This window comes from Callithrix jacchus, chromosome 7 (assembly GCF_049354715.1).
Source record: "Callithrix jacchus isolate 240 chromosome 7, calJac240_pri, whole genome shotgun sequence".
Lineage (NCBI taxonomy): Eukaryota > Metazoa > Chordata > Mammalia > Primates > Cebidae > Callithrix > Callithrix jacchus.
Window position 1 is genome coordinate 49,144,364 of NC_133508.1, and position 18,373 is coordinate 49,162,736.

The window sequence follows — 18,373 nt, forward strand, 5'->3', positions numbered from 1 at the left end:
GCATTAGTTAATTGGTCTAGGAAGGCAGCTGGGTTTTCATCAGGACCCTGAGTTATTTCCCTTAACTTGTCATAATTAACTACCTTTTGAGCTGCACTTTGCATGCCCGCTAGGAGGCACTGTAGCATTTGGTCTCAGTGGTGGTGGCCATCTTGACTGGTTTGATAGTCCCAATTAAGGTCGGCCTCAGGGACCGCTGCACCTACTGGCATTTAATTGTTTGTGAGATGTACCCGATCAGCATGTGCTCGGGCCACTGTAAGAATGCGGTCACACTCATCTGGAGTAAGAGTGGACCTCTGACCATTTACTGTTCTTTTGGCAAAAGCTGTCTAAATCTGTCTAAATCTGTCAGGACATTGAAGTTGAGTGTGCCCTCTGGAGGCCACTTAGACTGGTTGTCCAGAGGGTACTGTGGCCAGGCCACGGTAGAGAGGAAAAGCAGCCTTTTCTTTTTAATGGAAAGACCCAGTTTGGGTAGATTTTGGACTAGGCATCCTAATGGTGATTTAGGGTCTGGACGGGACTTCTGATTGCCCATGGTTCACTTTCTTGTGGGGTAGTTAGGGGTAAGAAAGGAATATGGAAAGGTATTATACCCAACACGGGCAAAAGTACTCCTTTCCCGGGGCAGGGGTGTGTGTGGCTGAGAGAACTTACAGGCTGCAATGATTATAACAAGAAAGAAGATAAAAAGAGACAGGGCTAGGGCTGTCTGCCACATGGCAGGATTAGAGGGAGTGAAACGGAGACAGGGTCAGGGAGTGAGACCTCAGTGGTAGAAGAAGAGTAGGAGAAAAAAGGAGAACAGAGTTATTTCTAGAGGCAAGAATTCAGTGAAGGTCCCTTGCAGCCAGTGGTCTGTTACCCACTGTAGAACATCAGTTACTTTGAGGGAAGCAGGCCTGAACCACTGTATATTGGCTAGCAGGAGCCTAATGAAACTAGCGAATCTACAATAAAGACTCGTGGGCCCCGAGCCCATGGCAAGAAACAAGAACCACATATAGGATTGACAGACAAAGTGTGGGTGCCCCCCAGATGGGAGACCGGTCCGATGCCTTCCCAGCCATGTCCCTGGAGGGATGTTTCAGGGCGTCTTGGCTAAGGTGTACCCATATAACCCCCAGACCTGGTCACCTCAGAACTTTCAGTCCTGAGGTGAATCACCGTTATGACTTATGACGTCCCCATGGAACTGCGGGTTGAGGTCCACACAAGCCCCGTAGCTGTTAGGCTGTGGGACTACACATAAACTCACTCACTCACTTACTCGCTTGGGATTAAGAAGAGAAACTGAAAGTACAGTTACTTAATTAACGGGAGTTTATATGCCAAAGGACTGATTTGAGATAGACCTTTTAGTACCGTAAGCCAGGGATTTGGTTCCGCTGTTAGGCAGGGCCTGGGTCTGCAAACAGGGCTTCTGAATACCCAAACCTCAGCTGCTGCTGTGGAGATGTTCAGAAGGTGTCCCGGACTGCACTACTGAACACCGGAGAGGGGTCAGGAAGATGGGGACATCTCCCTCAAATTCCTGACCCCTGGAAACCCCTCATGGGGAGAAGACAAGAGTGTAGGGACATCTCCTCTATAGTCAGGTCCTCGAGATGAGGCCGGGGCCCTGGGGCCACGGTGAGAAATGAGAAGGAGTCCCTGACGCAGCCGCAATTACAAGCAGGGAGTCTACAAGAATACGAGAGGGTTCAGGAATGTGGGTTCTCAGAATCCTGACCCTGAGAAATGCCTCACGGGAAGAAGACAAGAGTGTAGGGACATCTCCTCTACGCTCAGGTCCTCGAGATGAGGCTGGGGCCCTGGGCCCACAGCAAGAAACAAGAAGTCCCTGATGTGGCTGCAATTACGAGCAGGGAGTCCACAAGGCAGGCAGCAGGAGAGGCTGTGGGTAACAGAAGTCTTACCTTGTGATGGAGCGGTTCCCTGGTCCGGCTTTGGGTGGAGGAGTCAGTTTCAGGAGGGGTCTTACAACTCCTCCCAGGTTTCGGCACCACTTGTAAGGGTTATTTCTCTTGTAAGGTTTATTGCCGAGTTTAAAATGAGGAAACTGAGGCCAGCTCAAGAAAATTAAATGCCAATTTATTTAACTCCTGGACGAGGTTCTGTGGGCCCCGGGAAAGGGGCCAGAGAAGTCACACCTGACTCCTCTTGGGCGTGGGGTTTTATAGGGAGGGAAGGTGTTCTGATTGGCTGTGGAGAAACAGGATGTGGATGGGGTGAGCTGCTGTTGGTAGGTAGGCAGGATTTCTGGTGAGCGGGCTGGACGGGGCAAAATGCTATTGAGCAGGTTTTGGCAGGGCTTCTTTTAAATTTTGGTGGGGTTTTCCAATGGCTGGCTAGGTGCAGAGTTCAGAGTTTAGTGTTGAGTGTAGATTCTGGTGTGGAGTGCAGAGGTGGGCATGTGTTGAGTGCAGATTCTGGTGATGTAATTTTCAGGCATGGAGAGGGATGGGCGTGTCCAAGCTCCCGGTGAGGCAACCGGTCGTACATGTGCCACCGTGACCAGCCCATACATATATTCTTATTCTCCCCTTTTGCTATACTATATGCGCTATTTCGCATTTTAAAAATTTAATGTATCTTGTAGATCTTTGTCTGATAGGTCCAACAGGTTCATATGCCTGCTGCATATGCAGCATTGGAACCTGTTGGACCAATACAACAAGACAGCAGAGTTTGCAGCAGAGAGTTTACGATCACAGGGCAGCCAAGGGAGGAGATGGGAATGTTAGCACTGAATCTACGTGGTCTGCAGCAAGCTCACTTCTTGCTTCCTCAGAAGAAAGAATTCAACTGAGGGACATAAGGTGGAGTGAGAGACAGGCAAGTTTTAGAGCAGGAGTGAAAGTTTATTAAAGAGCTTTAGAACAGGAATGAAAGGAAGTAAAGTATACTTGGAAGAGGGCCTAGCAGTTGACCTGAGAGATCATGTGTGCTATTTGACCTCTGACCTAGGGTTTTATATGTTGGCATAGTTCCAGGGTCTTGCGTCCCTTCTTCCCTGATTCTTCTCTTGGAGTGGGCTGTACACATGCCTGGTGGCCTGTCAGTACTTGAGTGGGGCCGAATGCGCAGTGCGTTTACTGTAGTTGTACAAATGCTCACTCAAGGTGTTTTGCCCTTTTCAGTCCATTGTTCACAGAGGAAGGTCATCTGCCATTTTGCGTTTTAGTGCCCGTGCTTGAGCCCCCTTGGCCAACTCCTGAGATCTTATTGGGAAGCTGCTGATCACCAGTTTCACGTGTTTCTATCTTTTGGGAGACTGCCAATCCCTGGCACCAGCAGCAATCAATTATTATCTTAGTGAGCTAGCTTAACAATGGCCTGACCATCACCTGATGGTTGCTTGGCATTCCTGGGGTTGGGGGAGTGGGGCCTCTCCTGCCCTGCTCATGTCTGACTATCTACCTACTGTAACAGGAGGAGATCTTTAAATCCATCTCCCCAAGGAATTCTGAGCTGTTTTTTTTTTTTTTTTTTTTTTTTTTTGAGACAGTCTCACTCTGTCGCCCAGGCTGGAGTGCAGTGGCATGATCTTGGCTCGCTGCAACCTCCGCCTCCTGGGTTCAATCGATTCTCCTGCCTCAGCCTCCCAAGTAGCTGGGATTACACATGCCCACCACCACACCCAACTAATTTTTGTATTTTTAGTAGAGAGAGGGTTTCATCATGTTGGCCAGGATGGTCTTGATCTCTTGACCTTGTGATCCGCCTGTCTTGGCCTCCTAAAGTGCTGGATTACAGGCATGAGCCACCATGCCTGGCCTGAGCTGGGGTTTTTAAGGGAATTGTAGAGGGGGGCAGCTGGAAATTTGGTATCATTTATTGGTGGGGGTAAGGGAGATGAAATCCTCAGGATGTGGAAACTGTATTCTTTGGTGAGTTAGTTCCTCGTGGGGTCTTTCAGAACAGCAGTCATCAGTAGTTTCACTGACATGCAGGACCTGAAAGAATATCTCAGGTGGAAAACAATGTTTCGCAATCTGAAGTTGTTATCTATAGGGTCTGATGACAGGGTCTGCATGATTCTGGGATAGTAGGCAGCAAACGACTATGAGGAAGCGGCTCAGAGTGCAGCGTGACCTTGTGATGAATGCTGAATGTGCTTCAAGCTTGGTTTATTTTCATTTCTCTCCCTCCCTTCTTCCCCGATTTATTTTATTTTATTTTGAGATGGAGTCTCTGTCGCCCAGGATTGAGTACAGTAGCAAGATCTCAGCTCACTGCAGCCTCTGCCTTCCAGGTTCAAGCGATTCTCCTGCCTCAGCTTTCTGAGTATCTGGGATTACAGATGCGTGCCCCCATGCCGGCTAATTTTTGTATTTTTAGCAGAGATGGGGTTTCACCATGTTGGCCAGGCTGGTCTCGAACTCCTAACCTAAAGTGATCTGCCTGCCTTGGCCTCCCAAAGCGCTGGGATCACAGGCGTGAGCCACCACACCCAGCCTTAATTTTTGTATTTTTAGTAGAGATGGGGTTTCACCATGTTGGCCAGGCTGGTCTCGAACTCTTGACCTCAAGTGGTCTGCCTGCCTTGGCCTCCCAAAGTGCTGGGATTACAGGTGTGAGCCACTGCGCATGGCCTTTGATTAGTTTTTTAAAGTTTATTGGGGGCTGGATGCAGTGGCTCATGCCTGTAATTCCAGCACTTTGGGAGGCTGATGTGGGTGGATTACCTGAGGTCAGGAGTTCGAGACTAGTCTGATCAACATGGTGAAACCCTGTCTCAAAAAAAAAAGAAAGAATAGAGTGTATTGGGATGGTTTCATTTCCATCTTGGTACAGCCTTTCCTTGTCCTTTTTGTTGTTACAGCTGCATAGTGTTCCATCACATGGCTGTGCCATAGTTCATTTTCCAGTCCTCTGTGAATGGACATTTGTGTTACGTCCAGATTTGTGCATTACAAATGCAGCCATGAATGCCTTTGTATGTGTAACATTCTCTCCCCTGACAGCTATATCAAGATAAATTCCCAGAAATGGGATCACAGGTCAGACAGTTTTGATGAATATTGTCAAGTCGATCTCCACAAGGGATGTACCAGTTTTTACTCCCATCAGCCATATATGAGATTTTTGTCACCCTGAGATATGATAAAGCCCTGCTTTCTAATTAATATCCAAGGTGATTTTATAGCAACAGTTATAAGTGTGTTTGTAGGCTTCTTTTCTGCTTACAAAGAGCTTTCGTATTCATTACATTAAAATAATCAGTAGCATTTATTGAGCACTTACAGTGTATCAAGGATTTTGCTGGGTATTTTTTTTTCTTCTTGTTAATCAATGAGAGCTTGTTGTGTTGCTCAGGTTGGCCTTGAACTCATGGCCTCACCTCCTCAAGCGCCAGGACAACTGGCTGGAGCCACCGCGGCCCCCTTTGCTGGGTATTATAGAGTACTTGTTAAAAGCAGCTTCAAGTCAAACTAACTGAATCTGAAACTTGCCTGCACCACTTAGTACCTATTTCCTTATCTGTAAAACTGGAAGGATTATAGTCCCTTCATCTGTAGGCAGTACTGTGGGGGTTAAACGCTAATACCACATGTGAAGTGTAGGGCTGTAGAGTACCACAGGGCCTACAGAGTCATGGGGTGTCCCTTACGCTGTGCTGAAGTGAAGGATCCAAGAAGTAAAGAGACAGGACACTGAAGAACTGGTGAAGAGCATTTGGACTTGGGGGGCCACACTGCCTGTGGGTGGAGATCAGTGGGGGCCCCAATGCCTAGAAGCATTTGTATTTATTAGGTACAAGCGGGGGCAGGGTTGTGCGTGACGTTATTATCTATAGGCTTAGTAATAGGGCATACATAATTATGTGAGTTACAAGCAAGGGGGCCACCCCATTATGTTACCTGGGCAGAGAGGTGGGCCATATGCAGTAGGGGGCTGTGCTGTACGCAGTAGTAGAGGGTTGTGTACAGAAAAGGGTCCACCCTCATTAGGTCACCAAGGCAAGGAGGTGGGCTGTGTGCAACAGGTGTCGTGTGCAACACTTCTTATCTGAGGGCTGGATACTTCAAAGGATTTTTTTAATAGAAGGATACTGTAAGCCAATGCAGTGGGAACTAACAAACTTGTGCTCTTCTCTTAAGATATTTATGGGAGGATGATTTGAGCTAGCACAGAAGTGAGAAAAGACTGACAGGGTGTACAGCCGCTGTGACTCATTACACCAGAGAGTTTCTTCTCCCTTGGTTATTTCCAGGATCTCAGGCCTGAGGCCTGCTTTCCACAAGAATTGGATGCAAGGTACTACAACTTCTTTATTAGGAGAGGCTTTTGCTCCAAGCCTGACATACAGTGCATGTCCCTTTAGGCAGGGACACCTCTGCCTGGGTCTTTTGTTCTTGTTCTGGTTTGGCTATGTTTCCATGTACTGCCTCTGTTCTGTGACTGCTTAGGCAGTCCTTCTACTACAAACTACTATATGGTTATATGGAAGGATTCTATAAATTAGCACTAAATGTGTCAGTACAGCTCCTACTACAATACCTCTATGATTATATGGAAAGATTATATAGAACTAAGTATGCTAGATATAAGTATTAAGTATGATTATATAAGCTAGATATATGTAAGCAGTAAGTTATACTTCAGGCACGAATTCTATAAACTAATATATGATTATATATAAAGGATTATATAAATGAAATAGCTGAGTAATAACACTATAAAATATTCTTCAGGCACTAATTGTGCCTGGGGTCTGGACAGTTCTCCTTCCTGGGTGCCCATGGTGGATGTTACCCACAGTGAAGTACCTAAAAGAGTACATGGCTTGGCTGGGCACAGTGAGTCACACCTATGATCCCAGAACTTTGGGAGGCAGAGGAGGGTGGATCACCTGAGATCAGGAGTTTGAGACCAGCTTGGTAAAACCCTATCTCTACCAAAAATACAAAAATTAGGGCTGGGCATAGTGGCTCATGCCTGTAATTCCAGCACTTTGGGTGGCCAAGGTGGTCAAGAGATTGAGACTGTCCTGGCCAACATGGTGAAACCCCATCGCTACTAAAAATACAAAATTTTTGTCTTAAAAATTTTTGTATTTTTAGTAGCGATGGGGTTTCACCATGGGTGTGGTGGCACGCGCCTACAATCCCAGCTACTCTGGAGGCTGAAACAGCAGAATCACTTGAGACCATGAGTTGGAGGTTGCAGTGAGATCGTGCTGAGGAAGGAGACCCCCTTCTCTGAGCTTGGAGAAAAGGAGGAAGTAAAAGTTAAAGGTCGGCCACATGAGGTCAGTGGAAGAACTGGTTGGCAGCGCTGGCCACTACTCCTAACCACAATTCTATCTATAGATCATGGATGTGGTATGGAGGAATTTTCCCTGGAAGGCATTGTTCTTGCTCAACTGCTCAGACCCCTACCTAGTCACGTGCCCCACGCTTCCCTAATTGATCATGACCCTCTCACATGTGCACCTCTTAGATTGTAAGCTTTTAAAAGGTCCAGGATTTTCTTTGTCAGGGAGCTCATTTATCAAGGCTTGAGCCAGCCACAGCTCCCACCCGAATAAAACTGCCACTTCCTTCCCAGTTCGGTGTTGGAGAGGTTTGTTTGCAGCTGCTCCTGCTTCAGCGCCACTGGACTCCAGCCTGGTGACAAAGCAAGACTCCATCTCAAAAAAACAAAAACAAACAAAAATTAGCTGGGCGTGGTGGCAGACACCCGCAGTCCGAGCTACTTGGGAGGCTGAGGCAGGAGAATCACTTGCACCTGGGAGGTGGAGGTTGCAGTAAGCTGAGATTGTGACACTGTACTCCAGCCTCGGCGACAAAGTGAGACTCCGTCTCAAAAGCAAACAAACAAAGTATATGGTTCATGTGAACAGTCAATAAAGGTTGTTACTCTTACTCCTGAGCATTTCTATGAGGCAGGTTGTATTGCTCCCACATTATATATAAATAAGCCAAAGAACAGAGACATTGGGACATGGAATTGGTAAGTGATAGAGCCAAGATATTAATATATCTGCTAATATATTTTCAGATTTGACATCATATGACTTATGAGTTTGGCCAGCATTAAAAGCTTTGTGCTGAGTGGTAAAATTGTAATGTTTAACAACCAGCTTACGGCCGGGCGCGGTGGCTCACGCCTATAATCCCAGCACTTTGGGAGGCCGAGGCGGGTGGATCATGAGGTCAAGAGATAGAGACCATCCTGGTCAACAAGGTGAAACCCTGTCTCTACTAAAAATACAAAAATTAGTTGGGCATGGTGGTGCGGGCCTGTAGTTCCAGCTACTCGGGAGGCTGAGGCAGGAGAATTGCTTGAACTCAGAAGGCGGAGGTTGTGGTGAGCCGAGATTGTGCCATTGCACTCCAGCCTGGGTAACAACAGTGAAACTCCATCTCAAAAAAAAAACCAAAACAACAACAACAAAAAAAACCAACCAGCTTGGGGGAAGTGGGAGCAGGTATGTACAGAGCTAGCTTCACAGCTGCATCATGCTCTGTTTTCCAATTGTTAATGATTTTGAACAAGAGGCCCACTATTTATTTATTTATTTTTGAAATAGGATCTTGCTCTATTGCCCAGGCTGGAGTGCAGTGACACAATCACAACTCACTGCAGCCTTGACTTCCCAGGCTCAGGTGATTCTTCTGCCTCAGCCTCCCAAATAGCTGGGACCACAGGTGCACACTGCCATACCTGGCTAATTCTTGTATTTTCACCATATTGTCTAGGCTGGTCTTGAACACCTGGCTCAAGTGATCCACCCACCTTGGCCTCCCAAAGTGTTGGGATTACAGGCATGAGTCACAGTGCAGATCTCACTATGTTGCATAGTCTGGTCTCTAACCTGAATTCAAGAGAGCTTCCCACCTCAGCCTCCTGAGTAGCTGGGACTACAGGTCACACCCAGTTCCATATCTTTAGTTTGCGTTGGGCAAAAGTCTCCACCAAAAATACAAAATTAGCTGTGTGTGGCGGCACGCACCTGTAGTCCCAGCTACTCGGGAGGCTGAGGCAGGAGAATTGCTTGAACCCAGCAGGTGGAGGCTGCAGTGAGCAGAGATTGCACCACTGCACTCCAGCCTGGCAACAGAGCTGCAGCCTCTGCCTTCCGGGTTCAAGCCTCCCAAGTAGCTACGATTACAGGAATGCGTCACCATGCCTGGCTAATTTTTTTTTTTTTTTGAGACAGAGTCTTGCTCTGTTGCCCAGGCTGGAGTCCATTGGCACGTTCTCGGCTCACTGTAACCTCCATCTCCCAGGTTCAAGCAATTCTTCTGCCTTAGCCTCCCGAGTAGCTGGGACTACAGGTGCCTGCCACCATCCCTGGCTAATTTTTGTATTTTTAGTAGAGACAGGGTTTCACCACGTTGGCCAGGCTGATCTCGAATTTCTGACCTCAAGTGATCCTGCCTGCCTCACCCTCCCAAAGTGCTGGGATTACAGGTGTGAGCCCCCGTGCCCCGCCAGCACTTTTAAGTTTAACCAGTATTAGTAACATTTTCTCCACCACTTTAAGTCTAGACGACTTAGCAGTTATCAAGCATTTGCTGATTTGAGTGGTGTGAATTCTCCCACCATGGGCAGATTTTAAGTGGCTGAAGGATGTCACTGAATGAATAGCTCAGAAGAAGTGAGCAGTGGGACATCATGGAGTTTTTCCAGGGTGCATATATGATAGACATCAGAGTATCTGTACACAGCAGGCGCTCAATAAATGCATGAATAATTTATTAGCATGAATAAATTAATGAATCCTACTTCGTGAATGAAAGTGCCGGGTAAGTCCTAAAGCGGCACGCCTTTGAGTTTCTTTGTTTTTGAGATGCAGTTTTTTGAGGCGGAATCCGCCCGGGCCCAGGAGCTCTGTCGTCCAGGCTGGAGTGCAGGCAGAGGTGCGATCATGGCTCACTGCAACCTCCGCCTCCGGATTTCAAGCGATTCCTCTGCCTCAGCCTCCCGAGTAGCTGGGATCACAGGCCTACGCCACCAAGCCCGGCTACTTTTTTTATTTTAGTAGAGACGGGTTTCACGGTGTTAGCTAGAATGGTCACGATCTCCCAACTTCGTGATCCACCCACCTCGGCCTCCCAAAGTGCTGGAATTACAGGCGTGAGCCACCGCGTCCTCCCCGAGTTGTGCTTATGATGCTAAGAGAGGCAGCTTCCAGTGAGTCTGAAAGAAGCTGCGGGGCTCCGTCGAGCAGGCAGGAAAAGGGCTGGACCCTTGGGTCACCACCCCGCCTCGCCTCCGCCCCCACCCCCCACCCCGCGTCGCCTCCGCCCCTATTCCCCACCCCCCCCCCACCCCGCGCTCTGCTGCTCGCCCCTCATCTGACCTCGCCCCACCCCTGGTCTGGCTCCTCCCCTCCTCGAACCCTGCCCCGCCCCTCCCCGCCCTTCTCCCCGCCTACTACCCGGTCCCTCCCCTCTTTGACCCAGCCCCTCCTCTGACTCGTCTCCAACCCCGCCCCGGTTTTGGCTCGGCCCCGCCCCTCCCCGCCCTTCTACCCGCGTTTGACCCGGCCCCGCCCCGCCCTGCCTCTTGCCCCGCCCCCACTGCCCTTCTCCCGCCTCTGGCTCGGCCCCGTCCCCTCCCACCCACCAGCCCACCCTCCGGCCCGGCTCGCGCTACCGGCATCTGTTTCCGGGCGGGCTTCCAGAGGCCGGCGCACAAGATGGCGGCCTTGGCGGCATGAGGAAGGCGGCCGCGGCTCGGCCGTGGGCTCTAGCGCGGGGCTGGAGGCCGGAGTCAGGCTTCGCCCCGGTGACGGGTAGTAGGGGCGTCGACGCCAGGTCTCGTGGGGTGCAACACCTGCTTGCTGCTGCCCCCGGACCCTGCTGCCACACCAGTCCTGCCTCCGGACGGAACCGAAGGAAGGTCAGGCCCAGCTGACCCGCCCCGTCCGTCCTTCCTCCGGGCGGTCACTGTGCGTGGCTCACTTAGAGTTTACTTCAACCACGTGGAGCTCCCATGGCGGCTTCTCAGGTCCTGGGGGAGAAGATTAACATCCTGTCGGGCGAGACTGTCAAGGCTGGGGACAGGGACCCGCTGGGGAACGACTGTCCCGAGCAAGATAGGCTCCCCCAGCGCTCCTGGAGGCAGAAGTGCGCCTCTTACGTGCTGGCCTTGAGGCCCTGGAGCTTCAGTGCCTCACTCACACCGGTGGCCCTGGGCAGTGCCCTGGCCTACAGATCCCACGGTGTACTGGATCCCAGGCTCTTGGTGGGTTGTGCCGTGGCTGTCCTGGCTGTGCACGGGGCCGGTAATTTGGTCAACACTTACTATGACTTTTCCAAGGGCATTGACCACAAAAAGAGTGATGACAGGACACTTGTGGATCGAATCTTGGAGCCCCAGGATGTCGTCCGGTTCGGAGTCTTCCTCTACACGTTGGGCTGCTTCTGTGCAGCTTGTCTCTACTACCTGTCCTCTCTGAAACTGGAACACTTGGCCCTCATCTACTTTGGAGGCCTCTCTGGCTCCTTTCTCTACACAGGAGGTAAGACATGGCCTGTCCTGTGTGCTGCAAGCCTTAGTCACATCTACTGGAAACCGCTGCTTTGTAGAGGAGTTACAGGGATGCCAAAGGTGCCTTTTTAAATTAGGCCACCTTACTTAAAGTCTATAATCGTGGGTCATGTGAATGTTTTGAAACAGTGATTTGAGAAGATCCTGGCTTGACTCATCGACGTAGGGCATGACTTAAAAATTTATATGGACATTTATTTTATTTTATTTTAAGACGGAGTCTTGCTCTTGTAGTCCAGGTTGTAGTGCAATGGCGTGATCTCAGCTCACTGCAACCTCCACCTCCCAGGTTCAAGCAATCCTTCTGCCTGAGCCTCCCGAGTAGCTGGGATTACAGACGAGTGCCGCCATGCTGGGCTAATTTTTTTTTTTTTCTTGAGATGGGGTTCAAACTTGTTTGCCAGCTGGAGTGCAATGGCTGGATCTTGATTCACTGCAACCTCTGCCTCCTGGGTTCAAGCAATTCTCCTGCCTCAGCTTCTGGAGTAGCTGGGATTACAGGTGGGTGCCACCATGCCTGGCTAATTTTTTGTATTTTTAGTAGGGATGGGTTTCTCCGTGTTGATCGGGATGGGTTTATCCATGTTGATCAGGCTGGTCTGGAACTCCTGACCTGAGGTGATCTGCCTGCCTCATCCTCCCAAAGTGCTGGGATTACAGATGTAAGCCACTGCATCTGGCAATTTTTGTATTTTTAGTAGTGTATTTGTAGTAGAGATGGGGTTTCACTGTTGGCCAGGCTGGTCTTGAATCCCAAAGTGCTGGGATTACACTCGTGCCTGGCCAGGACATATTTTTTTATTTTTGTTTTTTTAGCCAGTCTTGCTCTATCACCCAGGCAAGAGTGAGTGCAGTGGCATGATCTCGGCTCACCACAACCTCTGCCTCCCGGGTTCAAGTGATTCTCCTGCCTCAGCCTCCTGAGTAGCTGGGACTACAGGCATGTGCCACCATGCCTGGCTAAATTTTATGTTTTTAGTAGAGACAGGGTTTTACCATGTTGGCCAGGCTGGTCTTGAAGTCTAGACCGCTTGACCCGCTCGTCTCGCCCTCCCACAGTGCTTACACAGGGGATTACAGGTGTGAGCTAATGCGCCCAGCCTATGTGGACATTTTTTGTGTCTCATTTTCTTTTATCACTCATACTTTATAATGCCACAGTTTTAAATATTAGCAGAATTAAATTTGAAGAGTTCAAAATGATAAACCTAATTACTTCTAGCTAGTTTCCTAGATGACTTCTTGCAGGAGGCTGATTAAGGTAGTGATGGGCAGGTGGGTAAGCCCTATTTATTGAGCACCTATTATGTGCCAGGCACTGCTCTATGTGAACACATCAGTCACAGATCTCTGCCCTTGTGAAACTTATATATTGTCATGAGAAGAGACAGAAGGTAAAAATAGAAAATGATAGGATGACCAACATCCTGGTTTGCTCAGGACTAAGGTGACAGGATTAAGTGGGATGTATGACTTCTGGTGCTAAAACCAGGAAAGTTCCTGGTCAGCCAAGTTGAATTGATCACCTTATCACCCTGATTATAGTGTATGAAAGACAGTAAGTGCTATAGGGAAAAAAAGTAGAGCAGGCTGGATGCGGTGGCTCGCACCTGTAATCCCAGCACTTTGGGAGGCCAAGGTGGGCACATCACAAGGTCAGGAGATCAAGACCATCCTGGCTAACATAGTGAAACCTCGTCTCTATTGAAAATATAAAAAGTAGCTGGGCGTGGTGGCACGTGCCTGTAGTCCCAGTTATTATGGAGGTTGAGGCAGAAGAATTGCTTGAACCCAGGAGGTGCAGGTTGCAGTGAGTCAAGATTGTGCCACTGCACTCCAGGGCAACAGAGCTAGACGCCATCTCAAAAAAAAAAAAGTAGAGCAAAAAAAGGGGACACAGATGACTATTTTAAGTAGTTTGATCAGGGTAAGCTTCATCAAAAAGGTAACATTTGGCTGAGTGCAGTGGCTTATGCAATCCCAACCCTTTAGGAGGCTGAAGCTGGAGGATCGCTTGAGACCAAGAGTTGAAGACCAGCCTGGGCAACATAGACCCCAATCTCTACAGAATATAAAATAAAGAATATTAGCTGGGCATGGTGGTGCATGCCTATGGTCCCAGCTACTCTGGAAGCTGAGTGGGAGAATTGCTTGAGCCCAGGAGGTCAAGGCTGCAGTGAGCCCTGATCACACCACAGCACTCCAGCCTGTGCGACAGAATGAGACTCTGCCTCAAAAACAAAACAAAATGTAGTATTTGATTTAGATTGAAGGAGGTAAGAGATGAGGGAGTTGGCCAAGCAGATATCTGAGAGAGGAGCATTTCAGGAAAAGGAACAGGAAGTGCCATAGGCCATCAGGCAACAATGTGTCCAAAGAGCTTGCACAGCAGCAGGGAGTCCAGTGTGTGAATGAAGGACAGGGTAAAGGAGGATAAAGTAAGAGAAGTATGTTTGGGGAGGGTAGGGAGGCACATGGATTATGTAGACCTCGTAGGTCACTGGTGTTGGCTCTGGAATGGAGGAGCCATTGCAGGACTTTGAGCAAGGGAGTGATGTAATTTGTTTTTTGAGATGGATTCTTGCTCCGTTGCCCAGGCTGGAATGCAATGGCACAGTCTCAGCTCACTGTAACCTCCGCCTCTCGGGCTCCAGTGATTCTCCTGCCTCAGCCTCCCACATAGCTGGGATTACAGGAATGCACCACCGTGCCCAACTAATTTTTGTATTTTTAGTAGAGATGGGGTTTCACTATGTTGCCCAGACTGACCTTTGAACCCCTGACCTCAGGCGATCTGCCTGCCTTGGCCTCCCAAAGTGCTGGGGTTACAGGCATGAGCCACTGCGTCCAGCCCCCATGTTTTAAAAGAATCACTCTGGCTAAGGTATTGAGAATGGATCAAGGGGAGTGGGGCAAGGGTAGAGGCAGGAAGAGCAATTAGGAGGCTCTTGAGTAATCCAGGCAAGAAAGGTTTGGTGGCCTTGGATCGAGGGGGTGGTAGTGGCAGAGGAAAGTAGCCAGATTCTAAACATGCTTTGAAGGTAGACAGGGTTTGCCGATGGATTGGATGTGAGTTAAAGAGAAACAGAGGAATTAAGCATAACTCAAGGTTTGTTTAATATTATTATTATTTTTGAGGACACATTCCACATTTTATTTACTTTTTTTTTTTTTAAGACGGGGTTTCACCATGTTGGTCAGGCTGGTCTTGAACTCCTGACCTCAGGTGATCCGCCCACCTTGGCCTCCAAAGTGCTTGGATTACAGGCATGAGCCACCACGCCCGGCCTATTTTATTTACATTTTAAGACTAACTTTGGGCTGGGTGCGGTTCCTCACACCTGTAATCTTAGCACTTTGGGAGGCCAAGGCAGGCGGATGAGTTGAGATCAGGAGTTCCAGACCAGCCTGGCCAACATGGTGAAACCCTATCTCTAATAAAAATACAAGAATTAGCCAGGCGTGGTGGCGTACGCCTGTAGTCCTAGCTACTCAGGAGGCTGAGACAGGAGGGTTGCTTGAGCCTGTGAGGCAGTGGTTGCAGTGAGTTGAGATCATGCCACTGCCCTACAGCCTAGGCAACAGAGTGAGACTCTGTTTCAAAAAAAAAAAAAGACTTTAACTTTAATTTCAAATTATATATCCATTTACTTTTTTTTTTTTTTTTTTTTTTTGGAGATGGAGTCTTGCTCTGTTGCCCAGGCTAGAGTGCAGTGGTGCGATCCTGGCTCACTGCAACCTCTGCCTCCCGGGTTCAAGCGATTCTCCTGCCTCAGCCTTCTATGTAGCTGGGATTACAGGCACCCGCCACCATGCCCGGCTAATTTTTGTATTTTTTAGTAGAGATGGGGTTTCACCCTCTTGGCCAGGCTGGTCTTGTACTCCAGACCTCATGATCCGCCCACTTCTGCCTCCCAAAGTGCTGGGATTACAAGTGTGAGCCACTGTGCCTGGCCACCTATTTTTTTTTTTTTTGAGATGCAGTGTCACACTGCCACCTGGGCTGGTGTTCAGTGGCATGATCTTGGCCCACTGCAACCTCTGCCTCCAGGATTCAAGTGATTGTCCTGCCTCAGCCTCCGGAGTAGCTGAGATTACAGGCGCCCGCCACCACAGCCAGCTAATTTTTTTGTATTTTTAGTAGAGACAGGGTTTCACCATGTTGGCCAGGCTGGTCTCAAACTCATAACTTCAAGTGATCCATCTGCCTTGGCCTCTCAAAGAGCTGGGATTATAGTCATGAACCACCACACCCTGCCAATACCTGCTACTTTTAAATAATTTCAACTGCAGCTCTCTTTCACTTAGCAAGGTGGGTCAAGCTGGCCATTTCTGTTTTCTTTTTCTGTTTGAAATGAGGGTCTCTGTCACTCAGATCTCCGCTCACTGCAACTTCCGCCTCCTGGGCTCAAGCTATCCTCCTGCCTCAGTTAGTAGCTAGAACTACAGGTGTGTGCTAACGTACCTGGTTAATTTTTTGTATTTTTTTGTGGGAACAGACTTTCAACATGTTGTCCAGGCTGGTCTTGAACTGCTGGCCTCGAGTAATGTGCCCGTCTCAGCCTTCCAAAGTGCTGGAATTACAGATGGGGGCCAACCCTGTTTTCTTTCTCAAAATTTTTACTCTTTAGAACCACACATGCTTCCACTGCCATCTGACATTTCTCACCACATTTTCATCTTGTAAACCTGTATTCTATTCCAAGTGCTCCAGGTTTATGTTTAAATGACAGTACCTTAACAAGAGAAAAAAAATCAGGTTACATTTTTCCTCCTGTTGCCTGAAAACAGAGTGGGTATACATATATTAAATATATTGTTACAAAAGTCCAGGTCATGTTTCCCAGCTGGAATTCTTTTATTTAATGTGTGGGTATTTTGCATTGTGATATTTGATCAAGACATTAACATGAGTACAAGGTTGTTGCTATAAGACAAGTTTGACATCCACTAAAATTAATTGTTGTATGTTTGTCCTTCTGGTGGCTGTGGAAGCTTCATATTTTCTTTGGACATCATTAGACATCTTAGCTCTTGAAGTACAACTTTAATGCTATGTGAATTTTGTCATTTTGCTAACACTGGTATGCTCTGGGCATCTACCATTCCACTGGAGTTATTCCATTCATATTAATTTTTGTTACAAATCTAACTGATGGAGGAGCCTCTGGGTATTTGGGTCTATTTTCTACTTTCAGGATATATACTCTCTCTCTCTCTCTCTCTTTTTTTTTTTTTTTTTTGAGATGGTATCTTGCACTGTTGCCTGGGTGGGAGTGCAATGGCGCGATCTTGGCTCACTGCAGCCTCTGCCTCCCAGGTTCACACAATTCTCCTGCCTTAGCCTCCCAAGTAGCTGGGATTGCAGGCATGCATCACCGTGCCCAGCTAATTTTTGTATTTTTTTTTTTTTTAAGCAGAGACAGGGTTTCATCACGTTGGCCAGGATGGTCTTTTCGGTCTTCTAAAGTGCTGGGATTATAGACGTGAACCACCACACCTGGCCTGATTTTGTATTTTTAGTATAGACAGGATTTCACCATAATGGTCAAGCTGGTCTCAAACTCCTGACCTCAGGTGATCTGCCTGCCTTGACCTCCCAAAGTGCTGTGATTACAGATGTGAGGCACTGTGCCTGGCCAACTTTGGATATTTTAATGTCTATTAGATCACCTGACAGAGTTGTCAAATGGGTAGTTCAAGTTCAGAGACGCGTGGGCTGGAGATTACATATTTGGGTAATATATTGTTGGTCTATAGATGAAGTTGTAGGACTGGGTGAGGTCATCAGGGGAGGGAGTGTTGTTAGGAAAGTCAGTGCTGGTCTGAGCCCTGGGACACTCTCACATTAGAGGTGGGAGAAGAAAAGGCACAGGTAAAGGGAATGTGAGCAGGCATCCACAGGATTAAGAGGAAAACCAAAAGGCTGTGGTGGCTTGGCCGCCAACTGCAAAACGTTGAGTGAAGGACATCAATGAGGTGCTGTAATAGAAAGTACAAGGTGGTGGTGAAGGGAAGAAGCTCTCCTTGTGAAAGTGACATTTCAACTAGGACTTGAAGATGAAAGGATAAGGAGCTGGCCATGGGGCATAATTGGAGTCTGATTGCGATGCTGAGTCCTCCAGGCCTGAAGGACCACTAAGTACAAATGTGGTGGGTGTGACATCGTCTAGAAGCTACTGAAAGGTCTGTGTGATCCAGAGGGGGCATGAGACATAGTTGGAAAGGTAGGCAGGGGCTGTGTCGTGGTGACCTTAATGAGTCCTATTCCCCAACCTCTAGGGCTCTGTCCTTGGACCTCTTTTCTCTATCTCCTGTACTCTTGGCGATTTTAGCTTATGGCTTCGGATGCCATCTGTTAAGCTAGTGACTCTTAATCTCCAGACTTATATCCAACTTCTTTTTTTTTTTTTTAATTTTATATATCCAACTTCTTACCCAGCAACTTCTAGAACAGTCTCACAGACATCTCAAGCTTAACATGTCTGAGACCAAATTCCTGATTTTCTCCCCAAGGAAACCTGCTTCACCCACAGCTTTTTCACCATTTGATTCAGTGGCAGCTTCATCCGAGTTCTTCAGGCCAAAAGCCATGGGCATCTTCCTTGACTTGACATCTCACATCTAGTTCAGCAAATTCTGTTGACTCTCCTTTCCAAATGCATGTAGGATCTGACCACGTCTCACTATCTCCAACCACCACTGTGGTATCTCTTCCTGGATTTTTTTTTGACAGGCTCCCAACCAGTCTCTTTGCATCTGTTCTGGTCCCATTCAGGCTGTGCCTTACTCAGCCACCAGAGTAATTCTGTTAAAATATGGGGCAGCCCTGTCAGTCCTGCTGAGAACTCTCCAGTGG

The 18,373-nt window shown here is 48.2% G+C and overlaps 1 protein-coding gene and 1 long non-coding RNA gene across 7 annotated transcripts in view; one reads left to right on the top strand and one right to left on the bottom strand.

Annotated features, from left to right (window-relative positions):
- Positions 1-5,214: 5,214 nt before the first annotated feature.
- LOC144576931 (uncharacterized) lies at positions 5,215-10,872 on the bottom strand. Its single transcript, XR_013519790.1, has 2 exons — positions 10,618-10,872; positions 5,215-7,642 (listed from the first exon to the last, which is right to left on the bottom strand). It is a non-coding gene; the product is annotated as an uncharacterized LOC144576931 (long non-coding RNA).
- The window catches only part of UBIAD1 (UbiA prenyltransferase domain containing 1), a 100,854-nt gene continuing 93,116 nt past the window's right edge, over positions 10,636-18,373 (top strand). For 5 of the 6 annotated variants that reach the window (XM_054258761.2, XM_035307720.3, XM_035307719.3 and 2 more), the window contains exon 1: positions 10,636-11,485. In XM_054258761.2, the coding sequence (XP_054114736.1) occupies positions 10,957-11,485 (529 nt within the window). In that variant the 5' untranslated portion in view covers positions 10,636-10,956. Of the gene's footprint in view, positions 11,486-11,894; positions 12,016-18,373 lie in introns of all 6 variants that reach the window. The other variant, XM_035307717.3, reaches the window with a different exon arrangement.